The sequence below is a fragment of the Eleginops maclovinus genome, chromosome 11 (genome assembly GCF_036324505.1).
Source record: "Eleginops maclovinus isolate JMC-PN-2008 ecotype Puerto Natales chromosome 11, JC_Emac_rtc_rv5, whole genome shotgun sequence".
Taxonomy (NCBI): Eukaryota; Metazoa; Chordata; class Actinopteri; order Perciformes; family Eleginopidae; genus Eleginops; species Eleginops maclovinus.
The window spans coordinates 1,091,962-1,107,930 of NC_086359.1; the positions used below are offsets into that span (position 1 = coordinate 1,091,962).

Sequence of the window (15,969 nt, forward strand, 5' to 3'; positions counted from 1 at the left end):
CTTAGCGGTGTTGACGTGAAGTCATGTGCTGTAGTTTCTTTAGAGCCCAACGTTAGCGTTTTACTTCAGAATTCATGAAGTGGTGTTAGTGAGTGGAGATCCTCCTGCTGAACTAAACGTTTGTTTGACTCTATACAATAATCCCAAATCACATCGAGGAATCCCATTGGACCAGGGAGATGCTGCCTTCAGGGTCACACACAGAAATACGTGTTCCCTGGCCCGCTCTCTACATGTTTCCCCTGCAGTCAACACTCACCAGATTGGCGAGGATGTAGTGGTACATCTTCAAGTTTCTCCTCTGAGCAGCAATCTGAGGAAAAGTCAGAATAAATGAGATGCTAATTACACTTCTGTGATGTTTCTAACGATGATAAAAAGCATCCATTAGGCATTCATCACCCCCATCTGTGTGTGTGTGTGTGTGTGTGTGTGTGTGTGTGTGTGTGTGTGTGTGTGTGTGTGTGTGTGTGTGTGTGTGTGTGTGTGTGTTTAACAGCTGCTAATTGGAGGATTCAAATGGTTCTGAGGAATTAATTGGCCATCAGAAAGAGTGAGGGTCTCCTCCGATGGATGAAAGGAGGAGAGGTTAGAAAGGGGTGAGGAGATAAACAGCTGTAGAGGAGGAAGAGGAGGAGGAGGAGGAGGATGCATCAGTGGTTGAGCACTGACTAACAGCTGGGGGAAGCTGTTTGAACATTTCTCCTCCTCTTCCTCTGGACCTCTCTCCTCTTCTCGGCGTTGAAAACAACTTTTTCTCTGTATTTATTTTGTTGGTGTTTCTTAAATGTGACATTGTTTTGGGCAGAAAATCGCATCTTCTTCCTCCTGAAAACTTCGTTCCTCAGAATAAAACAGCTTTTCAGTCTCACCAGGTTGAGGATGGAGTTGAGCCTCTCCTGCTCGCAGTCGATGATGATCTGAAACTCCTTTTTGAAGTCGAGGTCGGTGAGCAGCTTGATGAATCCCGCTTCAGTCAGGGAGTCCAGGTTTATGGAGGTGACCTGCCAGACTTTCTCCGCCGCCGTGTCCAAAATCCTCTGCAGCACCGACAGACCTGATAAAGAGCGGGAGAAAGAGAACTGTTCATACTCTGCAGAGGTGTGGACGGTTCTGTTGGAACACCGACTCCATACTGACAAACAACATGCTAACGTGCTAAAGGACTTTAAGCGGAGCTACACCAGAGGAGATTTGGTTAAAGTGGTGGACTCAGTCTTTGGGAAGTCAACCACTGGTTTGCTAGCCATTGAAGGCTTGAGTTGGACATTTTGGCCAGTTCACAAACCAGTGAATGAGGGAGACGTGTTCGGATGAATGTGACGATTTACTTTCATTGAAGTTGAAAACAGACAATAAAGTTGAATACTGAAATGTAATAAACATGTCTGTCGAGCTAACCTAATCACAGGGAGGACACATTCTCTCCCCCCTGCACCCACTGGACCTGAACTTTAACACCCCCCCACACACACACACACACACCTCCAGCAGCAGATACTTTCTACACTGCTATGGACGGTCTTTCCCTCTAACGTACATTTTTACAGCAATTTATTCATCATTCAAGAGACTGTTACTTAGTATATATCGACTGTTGTGTTGTTTCATCCTCTGGATTGTGGGAAACTGTATTTCTATCTTTCTGTCCGTACACACAAACTGAAAGATTTACAATAAAGTTGACGCTCTTGGTTGAATCCCTCTACTTTTTGGCTGACATTATCTGGCTTTTATGCATACGCTGTTTTATCATTGTTTAACTGTGACTGGGATGAACATGATGCTGTGTTGAAGAAGACTTGAGACTGAGACCATAAACCATCAGGAGAAAGTTAACTGATAAATCAAGAGGGAAGTAAAAACATGTGCTCATGTTTACAAGCTACTGCAGGACTGCTGTTAGCAAAATGAGTATTTTCTCTGTTCAAAGCAGCACCGTCTGCCTCGCCGCTCAGACACAACACAGATATATATTCCATGAGAGTTGCTGAGGATCTGAAGAGAGAGAAGCTGTGAATGTGAAGGCTGTGATGTGAGCCGTCTGCCTGAGGCTGGACTCGACCCGGGTCGCACTTCAGAACGCTGCTTCACTACTCTGATGCTTTCTGTTTCTTTGAGTTGCTTTTTTAACTCATTTGTACCGGCAACTGATTTGGGGGAAGACATGTGTGGGCTTCAGTAAGCATCTGAAAAAATATGTTAAATTAGTAGTACTTTGGTGATACGTGATATTTTATTACTCTATATTTAGTCTTTAGCTCGTGGGGTTTCGGTCCATGTAAGACTAAATATAGTATGATAAGTAAAACAGAATCTTAGCTGGCCGGCTCTGTTGTGATTGGTCTACCTCTGAGAGATGTCCCGCCCCTTAGCCTATCACATACAGTGTGTTGGAGCGCTAACCAATAGGAGCGTGACTGTTCCAGAGTGATGTCACCATGTTCCGGCAGTCCAATGGAGGTCTTCCGCCCCCTAGTGGCCAAACAAAATCACAATTGAATGCATCTTTAAATGCCTCCTGGTCTTCTACGACCTGTCTCACAACCCAATGAGTCACACGCAGAGTAATGACATCAGCATGTTACAGGACACACACACAGACACACAGACACACAGACACACACACACAGACACATACACACACACACACACACACACACCGTGTTCAGATGACAAGTCAGCAAAATTCAGATAGACTTTAAAGAGAAGAGATGAACTGAGAGACAAATTGAAACTTCCAAGACACACACACACACACACACACACACACACACACACACACACACACACACACACACACACACACACACACACACACACACACACACACACACACACACACACACACACACACACACACAGTCAAAGACAGAAATACAAGTCTTAAAGTCTGTCTGTGTGTGTGTGTGTGTGTGTGTGTGTGTGTGTGTGTGTGTGTGTGTGTGTGTGTGTGTGTGTGTGTGTGTGTGTGTGTGTGTGTGTGTGTGTCAGACAAATTATTAGAGATGAGGTACCTATTTTCTAACAGAACCTTCTAAACCTTTACTTCCTCACGTGTTTCCCTCCACACACTCAGAGAGCATTTATCTCCATTCTGCTGATAATTGGTGCTGAAGATGTGATGCCCTCTGATAGGTAACGGCTCATTAGCTCAGCACAGTGACACAGACACACACACACACACACACACACACAGCAAAACAAGTCAAGTGTGAGTCAGTGATAATATAGTGTAACGCCAGACGTACAGCAAAGAGAGAAAGAGAGGGTAATAAACAGAGACACGGTTCTCTTTTCTGCATCTGATTTACATAAACACCATGAATGCATGTCCTTTAATGTACGGAGAGGAAGAGGAGAGGATACAGGAGGAAAACGAGGAAAAATGAGAATAAGAAGAAAATAAAATGCACAAAAGAGAGCAGACAAGAAAAGAGGAGAAGAGTCCTCAGAAGAGCTCGAGTGTTATTCCCAAGAGAGTCTTACAGAGCGTTACAGCAGCCTCCATCTGTCCTCTGCTCATTAAAACACAGCAAGCTCTGTGCCACAGCAAGGCCAGCGCAGTAAACACAGGGCCAGATACTAGCCAACCCAGGGCCAAAACAGGGTCGACAGGGGTCTAAAACAAAGCAACGCTGGGACTCCAAGCCGTTAACACAGGGACAGAAATGGAGCCAACACTTGTCAAATACCGGACTTAAACAGGGCAGAGCTAAAGCCAGAGGTCCAAAACAGGGCCAATACCTAGGGCCATAACAGAGTTAACAAAGGTCAATTGGCCCAACAGAGGGCCAATAAGAGGCCAACTTAGGGCCAAAACGTGTACAGAAAAAGGGCTAACTCGGGGTGAGGACCAGCCCAACAGAGGGTGAATATAGAGCAAAGAAGGGGCCAATGCCAGGCCAAATCAAGGCCATCACAGAGCGGACAAAAGGCCACCATGATGGAAGAGTTAAGGCCCGTTGTAGTGTGTCGGCCACCGTGATAAGATGATCAAATGAAGTCAACATCTGAAATGTTTACTGAGTTTTGAAGAGAAGAAGGAAGCAACATGTGGATAAAGTGATCAGAGAGGAAGAGGAGGAAGTGATGAAGGGACTCCACTGTAACTTCAATGTATGTTTGCAGCAGTCACTGCACGCTGTGCTGCAGGCTGTATCCATGGCAACAGAGCGATTATTGTGGGATGAGTCAGGTTGAGTAAAAGGTAGTGCCGCATACATGCAAAAATACTCCCTCTGTGCAGGAGTTAAAGCCCTTCCACAGCGCGGGGAGATCTGCAGGATTTGGGATGTTTCGTGTCTTCCTTCAGACTGGTGTGAAGAAAAGAATCCACACTCAGGAGGTGATTCTTACTGACTCTGTTTGAGTCTGCAGACTTCTCCTAAATCCACTCCCTACATAATGCCTCTGTTGCATATTTAACCATAATAGGTGAAACAGAGCTGTGCTAGTGTCAGTTAAGAGGTGGGGAGGCTTCATGATCTCTCACCTGCAGTGTGTTCACCATCCAGACCTGTACAGACTGTTTCCTCCAAACTCTCCTGACTCTTTTCCTTTTAATATAACACACCTTTTTGTGACATTGAGGCTATTTTGTTATATATTAAAACTGTGTTTTCCTTCAAAATGTGTGTTTCTCTGGATATGTGACTTTACTCGCCCTTGCTCTCTTACATTTATTCAACTTTCATTTTCTCTGAAATGTTCGACAGCCTTCCTCAGAGTTGTTATGACTTTTTTCCTCCAACTTTTACAATTTCTTAAATAACATGTTAGTTATAATAGGATTTCTTTTTGGAAATATTTTACCTTTTTTTGTCTAAATACAATAGTTCAACTTTGTCAGATTTTTACCACTTGTTCTCTGAAACATGCTCACATTTCTTTACCTCCAAATGTTTTTCTCCTTCTCTCTCAGCAGAAATATCTCACACACACCCAACTGTGTGCATTCATTCCTCTCTCTATTCTGAAGCGTGTTACACACACACCATTCACACACACTTTATCACAAAAACATGCAGGAAAGGACTTTTTACTGCAGCATTTTCAGATTCATGGAACATTTCAGATTCTCCTCCTCTGCAGAGGCCATTAGACACACAGTGACACAGTGTTGTTTTAGAAAGACTTCCACCACTGGTTTCTGAGCAGATGGGGAAGACAATATGATTAAACTGGGGGGCGGCGGGGGGAGAGATAACCGCTCTGCTGCTAATTCTGTTTCTGTTTCACTACAGGACGTCAGATAAACTCAGAGCCACAGTTTATGTCTCTCAATGTGGATTCTGTTCCTGCAGTTAGAGAGGTCTGAGGGTCCGTCACACTCCGTCATTATGGAGGGGAGGGGGGGAGGAATCTGTCAAAGAGCTCCTCTGATCACCCCCTCTTCTTCTTTAGTCCTTGAGAAGGTACTTTTAGCTGTTTGTATTTTTTTATCAAGCAGCCCAAATACAATGACTGTGTAAAACCTGTAGTATGCAGGGTAAAGTACTGCATTCTTCCTGTAGTATGCAGGGTAAAGTACTGCATTCTACCTGTAGTATGCAGGGTAAAGTACTGCATTCTACCTGTAGTATGCAGGGTAAAGTACTTTATTCTTCCTGTAGTATGCAGGGTAAAGTACTGCATTCTACCTGTAGTATGCAGGGTAAAGTACTGCATTCTTCCTGTAGTATGCAGGGTAAAGTACTGCATTCTACCTGTAGTATGCAGGGTAAAGTACTGCATTCTACCTGTAGTATGCAGGGTAAAGTACTGCATTCTACCTGTAGTATGCAGGGTAAAGTACTTTATTCTTCCTGTAGTATGCAGGGTAAAGTACTTTATTCTTCCTGTAGTATGCAGGGTAAAGTACTTTATTCTTCCTGTAGTATGCAGGGTAAAGTACTGCATTCTTCCTGTAGTATGCAGGGTAAAGTACTTTATTCTTCCTGTAGTATGCAGGGTAAAGTACTTTATTCTTCCTGTAGTATGCAGGGTAAAGTACTGCATTCTACCTGTAGTATGCAGGGTAAAGTACTTTATTCTTCCTGTAGTATGCAGGGTAAAGTACTTTATTCTTCCTGTAGTATGCAGGGTAAAGTACTTTATTCTTCCTGTAGTATGCAGGGTAAAGTACTGCATTCTACCTGTAGTATGCAGGGTAAAGTACTGCATTCTACCTGTAGTATGCAGGGTAAAGTACTGCATTCTACCTGTAGTATGCAGGGTAAAGTACTGCATTCTTCCTGTAGTATGCAGGGTAAAGTACTGCATTCTACCTGTAGTATGCAGGGTAAAGTACTGCATTCTACCTGTAGTATGCAGGGTAAAGTACTTTATTCTACCTGTAGTATGCAGGGTAAAGTACTTTATTCTACCTGTAGTATACAGGGTAAAGTACTGCATTCTACTGTAGTATGCACGTTGAAGTACCCTTCAGATAAAGGAAAGGTCTCACCTGAGTCGGGGCTGTACATGTAGACGAAGCGGCTCCAGTGAAGGTCTCCAGCAGGGCCATGATTGCTCCTGCAGCGGGGGCCTAGCTGCAGCACAAAAACTGGTTGTTGGTGGTGACGGGGAAGGAGGGCGTGACGAAGCACACGTGCAGAGAGCCGCAGAACGACATCAGCTTGTTCACAGTCCGCCGGTCGTACAGACCCATGATGGCGTACACTCCTTTAGAGAACTGGGAGCAGACTGAGAGGGGAAGAGGAGGAGATTAAAACATTGACAGCTTTTATTTGGCGCTGTAATTAACAATCATTTTATTAATATTGTTAGTTTTTTACTGTTATTATAATGTGAAAAATGTACGTCCAGGTTTCTCAAAGTCCAACGTGTTGTCTCCTTTCTTCATTGTTCATGCATCAGGTTGTATAGGAGGAGATTATACGTGTGTGTGTCGAAGTATTAGTATTTTAATATTTCCCCCCTCAGCCTTCTGTCTGTCAGTTGCATCCCTCTGCCCCCCGCCTCTCCTTCACCGCCTGTCCTCTCCCTTTACTTTCCTTCCTTCAATAATTCTCTTGTCTTGTTGTCTGTCTTGTTTTCAAGCTCCAGTTCATTTTTTTCCGCCCCCGAATCCCAGGTCAGCAAACAAACCAAAAGTGAAATACAGTTCAGACAACTCGACGCTCTAGAGTGCGTCGTCTCCTGACACACAGGTCTGAGACACACACGGAGCTTTATGTGAGAGCAGGTTTGTGCTTTTTGTAAAAGACAGGTATTACTTTGTATGGAGGGTTTTTTTATACAGAACTAATGCTGTGCAATGGGTCCTGCAGATGGACAGTAAACAGACAGTTCAAGATGAAAAGGAGAAAAACTGTTAGCTTTAGCATCAAATTACACAGATTTAAGGGATGGATATATAAACATTTTCTGCATGAAAATGTGTAAAATCTACAATAAATATTTCATTATTCATGGTAGACACTCCAATATCCCAAATGTTCAGAGGAATATTTATTTAATCAACGTTGTTTCCAAACGCTAAAAGACGACTGGGAGTGAAAAACCCCAGATAAAATTCATAAATCTATTTTAAGAAATATCAGAAAAAAAACTTTGAAATAATAAAAATCATGTAGGTATCAGCTGAGTAAAACTTGTGATGTTGACGTCTCCTACTCTGGAATTAGTCTGAAAGAATACAAATAGACATCATGTTTAAGTATAACAGTGTTGTTGGAAATATTTGCTGCTTAATGAAGCTAACGTGTAGCAGGCGTTAAAGTATTTTTGTCCTTCATTGTAACGTTATATTGTATCGGTACATGAGGTTGTATTCTACCTGTCATCAGGCGGAAGTCTGATTTCAGCCTTACTATGCGGTGATAAGTACTGCATTTACTGTGTATTCATCACAAATAGCTCCTACGTGCCGAATAAATGCTCGCGGAAGAATTAGATCTACTGTATCATGCAGTCTCATACGCACTCTTGACCAGCTTATTCCAGCAAAAGTACTGATTTGGAACTGTAAAGTATCGGCAGGTAAAGATTGATTACCTGTCATAAATCAGGCCAAAAAAGCAACTACCTTGTTAGTAATGTCCTTTGTAAATAATGATATCCACCTGTCAGCAATGAGGTAAAGAACTAGATTCTTCCTGTAGTATGCAGGGTAAAGTACTGCATATCTACCTGTAGGGATGCAGGTAAAGTACTGCATTCTACCTGTATATGCAGGGTAAAGTACTGCATTCTTCCTGTAGTATCAGGGTAAAGTACTGCATTCTTCCTGTAGTATGCAGGGTAAAGTACTGCATTCTTCCTGTAGTATGCAGGTAAAGTACTGCATTCTACCTGTAGTATGCAGGGTAAAGTACTGCATTCTACCTGTAGTATGCAGGGTAAAGTACTGCAATTCTTCCTGTAGTATGCAGGGTAAGTACTGCATTCTTCCTGTAGTATGCAGGGTAAAGTACTGCATTCTTCCTGTAGTATGCAGGGTAAAGTACTGCATTCTACCTGTAGTATGCAGGGTAAAGTACTGCATTCTACCTGTAGTATGCAGGGTAAAGTACTGCATTCTACCTGTAGTATGCAGGGTAAAGTACTGCATTCTACCTGTAGTATGCAGGGTAAAGTACTGCATTCTTCCTGTAGTATGCAGGGTAAAGTACTGCATTCTACCTGTAGTATGCAGGGTAAAGTACTTGCATTCTACCTGTAGTATGCAGGTACTTTACCCTGCATTCTACCTGTAGTATGCAGGGTAAAGTACTGCATTCTTCCTGTAGTATGCAGGGTAAAGTACTGCATTCTACCTGTAGTATGCAGGGTAAAGTACTGCATTCTTCCTGTAGTATGCAGGGTAAAGTACTGCATTCTACCTGTAGTATGCAGGGTAAAGTACTGCATTCTACCTGTAGTATGCAGGGTAAAGTACTTTATTCTACCTGTAGTATGCAGGGTAAAGTACTGCATTCTACCTGTAGTATGCAGGGTAAAGTACTGCATTCTACCTGTAGTATGCAGGTTAAAGTACTTTATTCTACCTGTAGTATGCACGTTGAAGTACCCTTCAGATAAAGGAAAGGTCTCACCTGAGTCGGGGCTGTACATGTAGACGAAGCGGCTCCAGTTGAAGGTCTCCAGCAGGGCCATGATTGGCTCCTGCAGCGGGGGCCTCAGCTGCAGCACAAACTGGTTGTTGGTGGTGACGGGGAAGGAGGGCGTGACGAAGCACACGTGCAGAGAGCCGCAGAACGACATCAGCATGTTCACAGTCCGCCGGTCGTACAGACCCATGATGGCGTACACTCCTTTAGAGAACTGGGAGCAGACTGGGAGGGGAAGAGGAGGAGATTAAAACATTGACAGCTTTTATTTGGCGCTGTAATTAACAATCATTTTATTAATAATTGTTAGTTTTTTACTGTTTATTATAATGTGAAAAATGTACGTCCAGGTTTCTCAAAGTCCAACGTGTTGTCTCCTTTCTTCATTGTTCATGCATCAGGTTGTATAGGAGGAGATTATACGTGTGTGTGTCGAAGTATTAGTATTTTAATATTTCCCCCCTCAGCCTCTCTGTCTGTCAGTTTGCATCCCTCTGCCCCCCGCCTCTCCTTCACCGTCTGTCCTCTCCCTTTACTTTCCTTCCTTCAATAATTTCTCTTGTCTTGTTGTCTGTCTTGTTTTCAAGCTCCAGTTCATCTTTTTCCGCCCCGAATCCCAGGTCAGCAAACAAACCAAAAGTGAAATACAGTTCAGACACACGACGCTCTAGAGTGCGTCGTCTCCTGACACACAGGTCTGAAACACCACGGAGCTTTATGTGAGACAGGTTTGTGCTTTTTGTAAAAGACAGGTATTACTTTGTATGCAGGGTTTATTTTATACAGAACTAATGCTGTGCAATGGGTCCTGCAGATGGACAGTAAACAGACAGTTCAAGATGAAAAGGAGAAAACTGTTAGCTTAGCATCAAATGTACACAGATTTAAGGGATGGATATATAACATTTCTGCATGAAAATGTGTAAAATCTACAATAAATATTTCATATATTCAGTGGAGCACACCTCCAATATCCCAAATGTTTCAGAGGAATTTTTATTTTAATCAAGGCGGGTTGTTTCACAAGACGGCATAAAAAGACGTCTGGGGAGTGAAAAAACCCCCAAGAAAAAGTCATAAATCATGAATTTTAACAGAAATGTACAAAAAAAAAACTTTGAAATAATAAAAATCATGAGGATATCAGCTGAGTCAAAACCTTGTGATGTTAGACGTCATCCTACTCTTGGACATTAGTCTATAAAATGAATACAAATAGACATCATGTTTAATAAAACATGTGTTTTTGGAATATATTTGCTGCTTAATGAAGCAGAACGTAGCAGCTTTAAGTCATTTCTTTTGTCTCGTTCATTCGTAACGTTTATGATTGTATCCGTACATGAGGGTGTTATCTCCTCGTCACGGCGGAGGCGTGATTTCAGCGCCTCACTTATCTGCTGCTGATAAACTGCAGTTTGCTGTTTCCACACAAAAGGCTCCTCGTGCCGAATCAAATGACTCCTCCCGCAGCAGGATTAGGACCAAATATTCTCATCGCTCCTGCATCGCAGCTCTGTGGGATCACCAGCTTATTCTACACACAAATCTGGTTTTGGAATATAAAAACGATCGGACAATAAAGATGTGAACCTGTCACTAAATACCACCAAAAAACAAACTCCTTTTTAAGGCTAAATGTCCTCTTAGAATAAGTGATACAAGTCCAAACATCATCAGCAATGAGAGCGAAGCACTGAGACATAATATTCTGTCTTTCATGTAAAAAGGGTCCTGATGTTGGAGCGATAAAGAAGGTCATATGTTCCTCCCTGAAATAAAGGTTGCAGACACACACATATTGAAGATGTGATTAGCTGATCATTAATCCAAATATGCCCAATAATCCATGTTTGTAAAAATGTATTTAGCATTAATAACAAAAGATACAAAATGGCTAAAGAAATGTTTCTGTATTATTTGTGTATTTGGTGAAATTTTGTGTACTTTGTGTGGTGTCCGTTGAATACAGTATTGATGTGGTATTTAGTTTGTTTTTGTGGAAAAAAATCATTTAAAGTAAATGCACCTTGTATGTACCTTGTGTGTGTGTGTGTGTGTGTGTGTGTGTGTGTGTGTGTGTGTGTGTGTGTGTGTGTGTGTGTGTGTGTCCTTGGTGAAGTGCTAACATGCTAACTCTGTTAATAGCTCTTTTCCTCTGGGGTCATGCTATCATGCTAACAATAGAGGTTAGCCCCGAGGCTGATGCTATCATGCTAACGAGGTATCTGTCTGTTAGCGTTAGCGCTGCTGTCCCGACAGAGGCCTGACAGATGGTCCCTGCACAATACATTTTGATGTTCAGGTCAACAACATCTGCAAGGTCCAGATGTGATCATCCTTCAGGAGGAGGCAGCGAAGTGATCTCTGATTTATGTTCCTGCAATCAATCACATATTTATGCTTTCTAAGGAAGGTTTTGTATATTAGTTTAAAAAAGAGGAACAGGAAGTCTAAATATTTTCTCCAAGCTTGAACATTCAGGAATCTTTTGGATCAATATGTTTTGTGTTTACTCTCTTCAGTTTGTATCTTACAGCACTATTTCAATACTTGTTTTCCACAGTAGAAACACGTGTGATTGATTGCAGGAACATAAATCAGCGATCACTTCACTGCCTCCTCCTAAAGGATGATCACATCTGGACAGTGTCGATGTTGTTGACCTGAACATAAATACATATTCCCAGAAGGCTCAGCAGCTGTGGATGACTCACAGCATCATAAACATACATTAGGCCATCATCAGCATCATTTTGTTTACTCTATATTAATGTCTCTCACACAAACACTGCTGTTAAAAGAAGCTTTCAGGACCAGATAAACAAGATATATTGTCACTCTTCTGACCAAGGGATACTCAATACAAGAATGAGTCATTTGTTTTATATCAATGACGACATGTATAGCCTTAATAGCATCGTAGCGCTGGTTGTCATGGGGGCCAGTAACATTTCGGAAATCACAGAAGATTGTCTATTGAATCCCCGTCTTCCTGTCATCGTTAGATTTAGATTTATCTTGGCCCTGATGTTTATATCTGTCAGAACAACAACACCCCCCCCCTCCCAAAGCTTCACCAATTAAACTCAGTGAGGAGAGAAGTTGACGTGGAGACACTGAGCTGACCTCGTCCTCACTCGGCGTCAGACATCGCGCTCCTCGCCTCCTCGGGCCTCCATACAGAGCTTTATTTAAACACAGCCCAGAGACGGCAACCAGAGCCACGGGCCCCACAGCTGAGACCTCACCCCCCCCAACCCCAATCCAAAAACAGAGAGCCTCATCCTCCTGACAACCGTCCTTCCAACCACAGATCTGTGTCTCTGGGTAGACTAATAATCACAGTGTTCAGCTGAAGGGTTATCGGCAGGTAAAGGTGGACACGTGTTTTACCTTGGCTAGCTCGTCAACATCCCCCCCCCCCCACACACACACAAACACACACATACACACACACACACACACACTTCTTATGCTAGCTCTGCTGAGGAGACGGCCCGGAGACAAACATCCAAACATCAGATCACTGTTTCACTGCCGTCATGCTGAATATACGTCACACGTTTACCCCAGAATGTCATCCACATGCAGACCAGTCCCCCCGCTCTGAGTGTTGTTCCAGAGGAGTCACTTTCACCGAGCGCTGCGTTGACATTAAACCCAGCAAAACACAAAGATGTCAAAGGTTAGGGTCTGTGAAGACTGAGGATGTTTACGTGGTGCAGAAATGAGCCCTTAAACCTTAACATGTGTCAACATTTCATCACTTCCTGTCCCCTTGTCTGGAGGTCAATGGTTTGTGAAAGTGTTTTTGGTTGTTATCCTATTAACACAAGCTGAGGAGATTTAAACTTTGTGTCCTAACACATACAACACGTTAGTAAATACCCCACTGGATTTAAAAACGGAGGTTGCTAACAAGTGTCTAAATGAGACGACGCCCAACATTAGCCTCCTTTAGCTTAGCGGTGGTGACGTGAAGTCATGTGACCGTGCTGTAGTTCCTTTATAGCCCAACATTAGCCACCTTTAGCTTAGCGGTGGTGACGTGAAGTCATGTGACCGTGCTGTACTTCCTTTATAGCCCAACATTAGCCACCTTTAGCTTAGCGGTGGTGACGTGAAGTCATGTGACCATGCTGTAGTTCCTTTATAGCCCAACATTAGCCACCTTTAGCTTAGCGGTGGTGACGTGAAGTCATGTGACCGTGCTGTACTTCCTTTATAGCCCAACATTAGCCACCTTTAGCTTAGCGGTGGTGACGTGAAGTCATGTGACCGTGCTGTACTTCCTTTATAGCCCAACATTAGCCACCTTTAGCTTAGCGGTGGTGACATGAAGTCATGTGACCGTGCTCTAGTTCCTGTATAACCCAAGTGTCTAAATGACAAGATGCATCATTCAGAGACGTCACTGGAGCAACAGATAAACCACACAATCAGTAGATGTAATAAATAAGGGAAGAAGCCGGTGTTCTGGGAGTCTTGGTGCCTAAAGACTGATCCAAATGAAGTATCTCTACAATGTATCTGCTTACACCAGAACTGATCAAGAAGACAAACTGAATTGTGTGTTTTCATGTGAGCAGGTCTGAGGCGTCAACAGCCGGACGCCGAGCTCAAACAAACCGATGCGAGGAGTCCCCCTGTCAGCGTGCACCCGTCTCAACCTCAGGCTCTTATTAATGTGTTTAGTTGCAATGCTGAATAATAGATTAAATGGCTGCTGCCTTCCTCAGGGCGACGTACCATCACACACACACACACACTCTAACACATCCTCATGCTGAATCACACGCATACAGTGCAAAAAAAGCATTTTGGCAACCGCTGCCTCCGAGGCATCAATGCGATGATCTCCTGCTGACACACACACACACACACACACACACACACACACACACACACACAGAAAGGTAGGTTAACTACAAGTGTTTCTCCTGTGAACAGTTGCAGGTTTAAATCCCATCTGTTGGCTCAGGGCGAGTCTCTGCAGCCTCCATGTCTACATTTACATTTTACAAGTCCACAGAGATTTACCCACAATGCACTCCAGGGGCCACAAATCAGCTCATGCAACCCTTTCATCCAAACTACGGCAATCATAGACTTCATATACACAGTAAAAAGACCCATTTCTTTTTACTAGAAGTGAAGGAAAATGTCATGGATATGGGATCCTGACAAACACCTAGCTGCTACGTTAGCACTACAGTAGCTGTTTTGCTAAAAGACATGCTTCATAAATCCTCAAGGGGAAATGACAAGTTTCTCTCTGTCGTAATCTACATTACATTACACAGAGTCCAGAGTACACTATGCATTAGCGGAGAGGTTGACAATGGTTTGGAGATGCAGGAGAAAGAGGTTTGGTGCCTCGACAGCTGAGGCTATAAAGGAACTACAGCACGGTAACAAGACTTCACGTCACCACCGCTAAGCTAAAGGAGGCTAATGTTGGGCTATAAAGAACTACAGTATGGTCACATGACTTCACGTCACCACCGCTAAGCTAAAGGAGGCTAATGTTGGGCTATAAAGAACTACAGTATGGTCACATGACTTCACCTCTCCACCGCTAAGCTAAAGGAGGCTAATGTTGGGCTATAAAGAACTACAGTACGGTCACATGACTTCACCTCTCCACTGCTAAGCTAAAGGAGGCTAATGTTGGGCTATAAAGGAACTACAGCACGGTCACATGACTTCAAATTCTGCTCATTAGTTGTTATGCATCTTTCTGAAGTGAAGCAGAGCTGAACAAAATAAATGATCGGTGAGTTCAAAATGGATAAGCGGTCCTCGAGAGAAATGTGACATCTCTTTAGGAAGTCACTGAAATACCTTGAAGGATTCAACATTGAAATACCACAACACTGCTGCTGGAATCCAATAAGGACATGATGTCTGTTCTGCTCACTATTGGACTCATAATAAAGTAAATGAACCGTATCATGTCTTTTTCTGCTCTTGTTATCTTCCTGAGTTTCCTGGCTGTGACTCCGTCTTGTCTAACAAGAAACTACAGTTTAAGATTATTAATTAAAGATAATCCTCCTTTTCTCCTCGTATCTGAACACCAGCTCTTCCTTTCTCTGCCAAATTGTGTTGTTGGAGATAAACGTCCTTGCAGGCGCTACATGCAGCTGCACTCTATCCTCATTTCACATTTGAGGCATTTAACGGAGCGTGAAACTACAAGTGAGTCCTCAAGGGCAAAATGTCACCAGCGCTGTCCCTCTCCACCGGGCTTCCTGCCTAAATGTTCCCATTGTTATGCATTCTTTATTTTCTACACCAATAAGCAATAAAAACAACAACAAAGCAAAACAAGCTGTGGTTTGCGGGGCAGAGTCGCCCCTCTGCCGTCTCAATCTGTACACTCCTGATAAGGAAGTCCTGGCAGCCAGAGAAACACAGTTTAATTTCCCTCTGTCTCTCCCCTCCTCCCTCCCCCGTCTCCCTTCTCCTGCTCCTCTGGGAGGGCGGTGAGCTCAAATGTTAGTTAGCTGCGCCTCAGAGTTTATAATTAAAGTGCAAACTTAAAAAGGTTGAAGATACAGAAGGGGAGTCAGGATGAAATGAATTTGTCGTCTGTGGCTGTTGGTTTTTCTCTTGGAAATTTACTATCGTACTTTTTGAAATGTTTGTACTTTACTTAAGTATTTCTATTTACTTTATACTTCTACTTCACTAAGATTCAGAGGCCACTCTCGTTCTTTTTACTAGATCTATTTTAACACTTAAAACACACAAAAGTCAGCGTGCACGCTCAAACCAAAATGCAGATTGTCCTCACAAAAGTGCTGCCAGGAAACAATCTCTCTGCTGGTCAGAAAGGGTTTAATGAGTCCAGAGATATGGAGATGGGGTCAGATGTCTGGTCAGACGGCAGAGACAGCTTACGGAG

The 15,969-nt window shown here is 43.1% G+C and overlaps 1 protein-coding gene across 1 annotated transcript in view; it reads right to left on the reverse strand.

Moving 5' to 3' along the window:
* The window catches only part of LOC134872383 (glutamate receptor 1-like), a 50,318-nt gene that overhangs the window by 19,082 nt on the left and 15,267 nt on the right, over positions 1-15,969 (reverse strand). The window contains exons 3-5 of the mRNA XM_063895668.1: positions 9,042-9,281; positions 873-1,057; positions 260-313 (exon numbers count right to left, since the gene is read on the reverse strand). Of these exons, the coding sequence (XP_063751738.1) occupies positions 260-313; positions 873-1,057; positions 9,042-9,281 (479 nt within the window). The remainder of the gene's footprint in view (positions 1-259; positions 314-872; positions 1,058-9,041; positions 9,282-15,969) is intronic.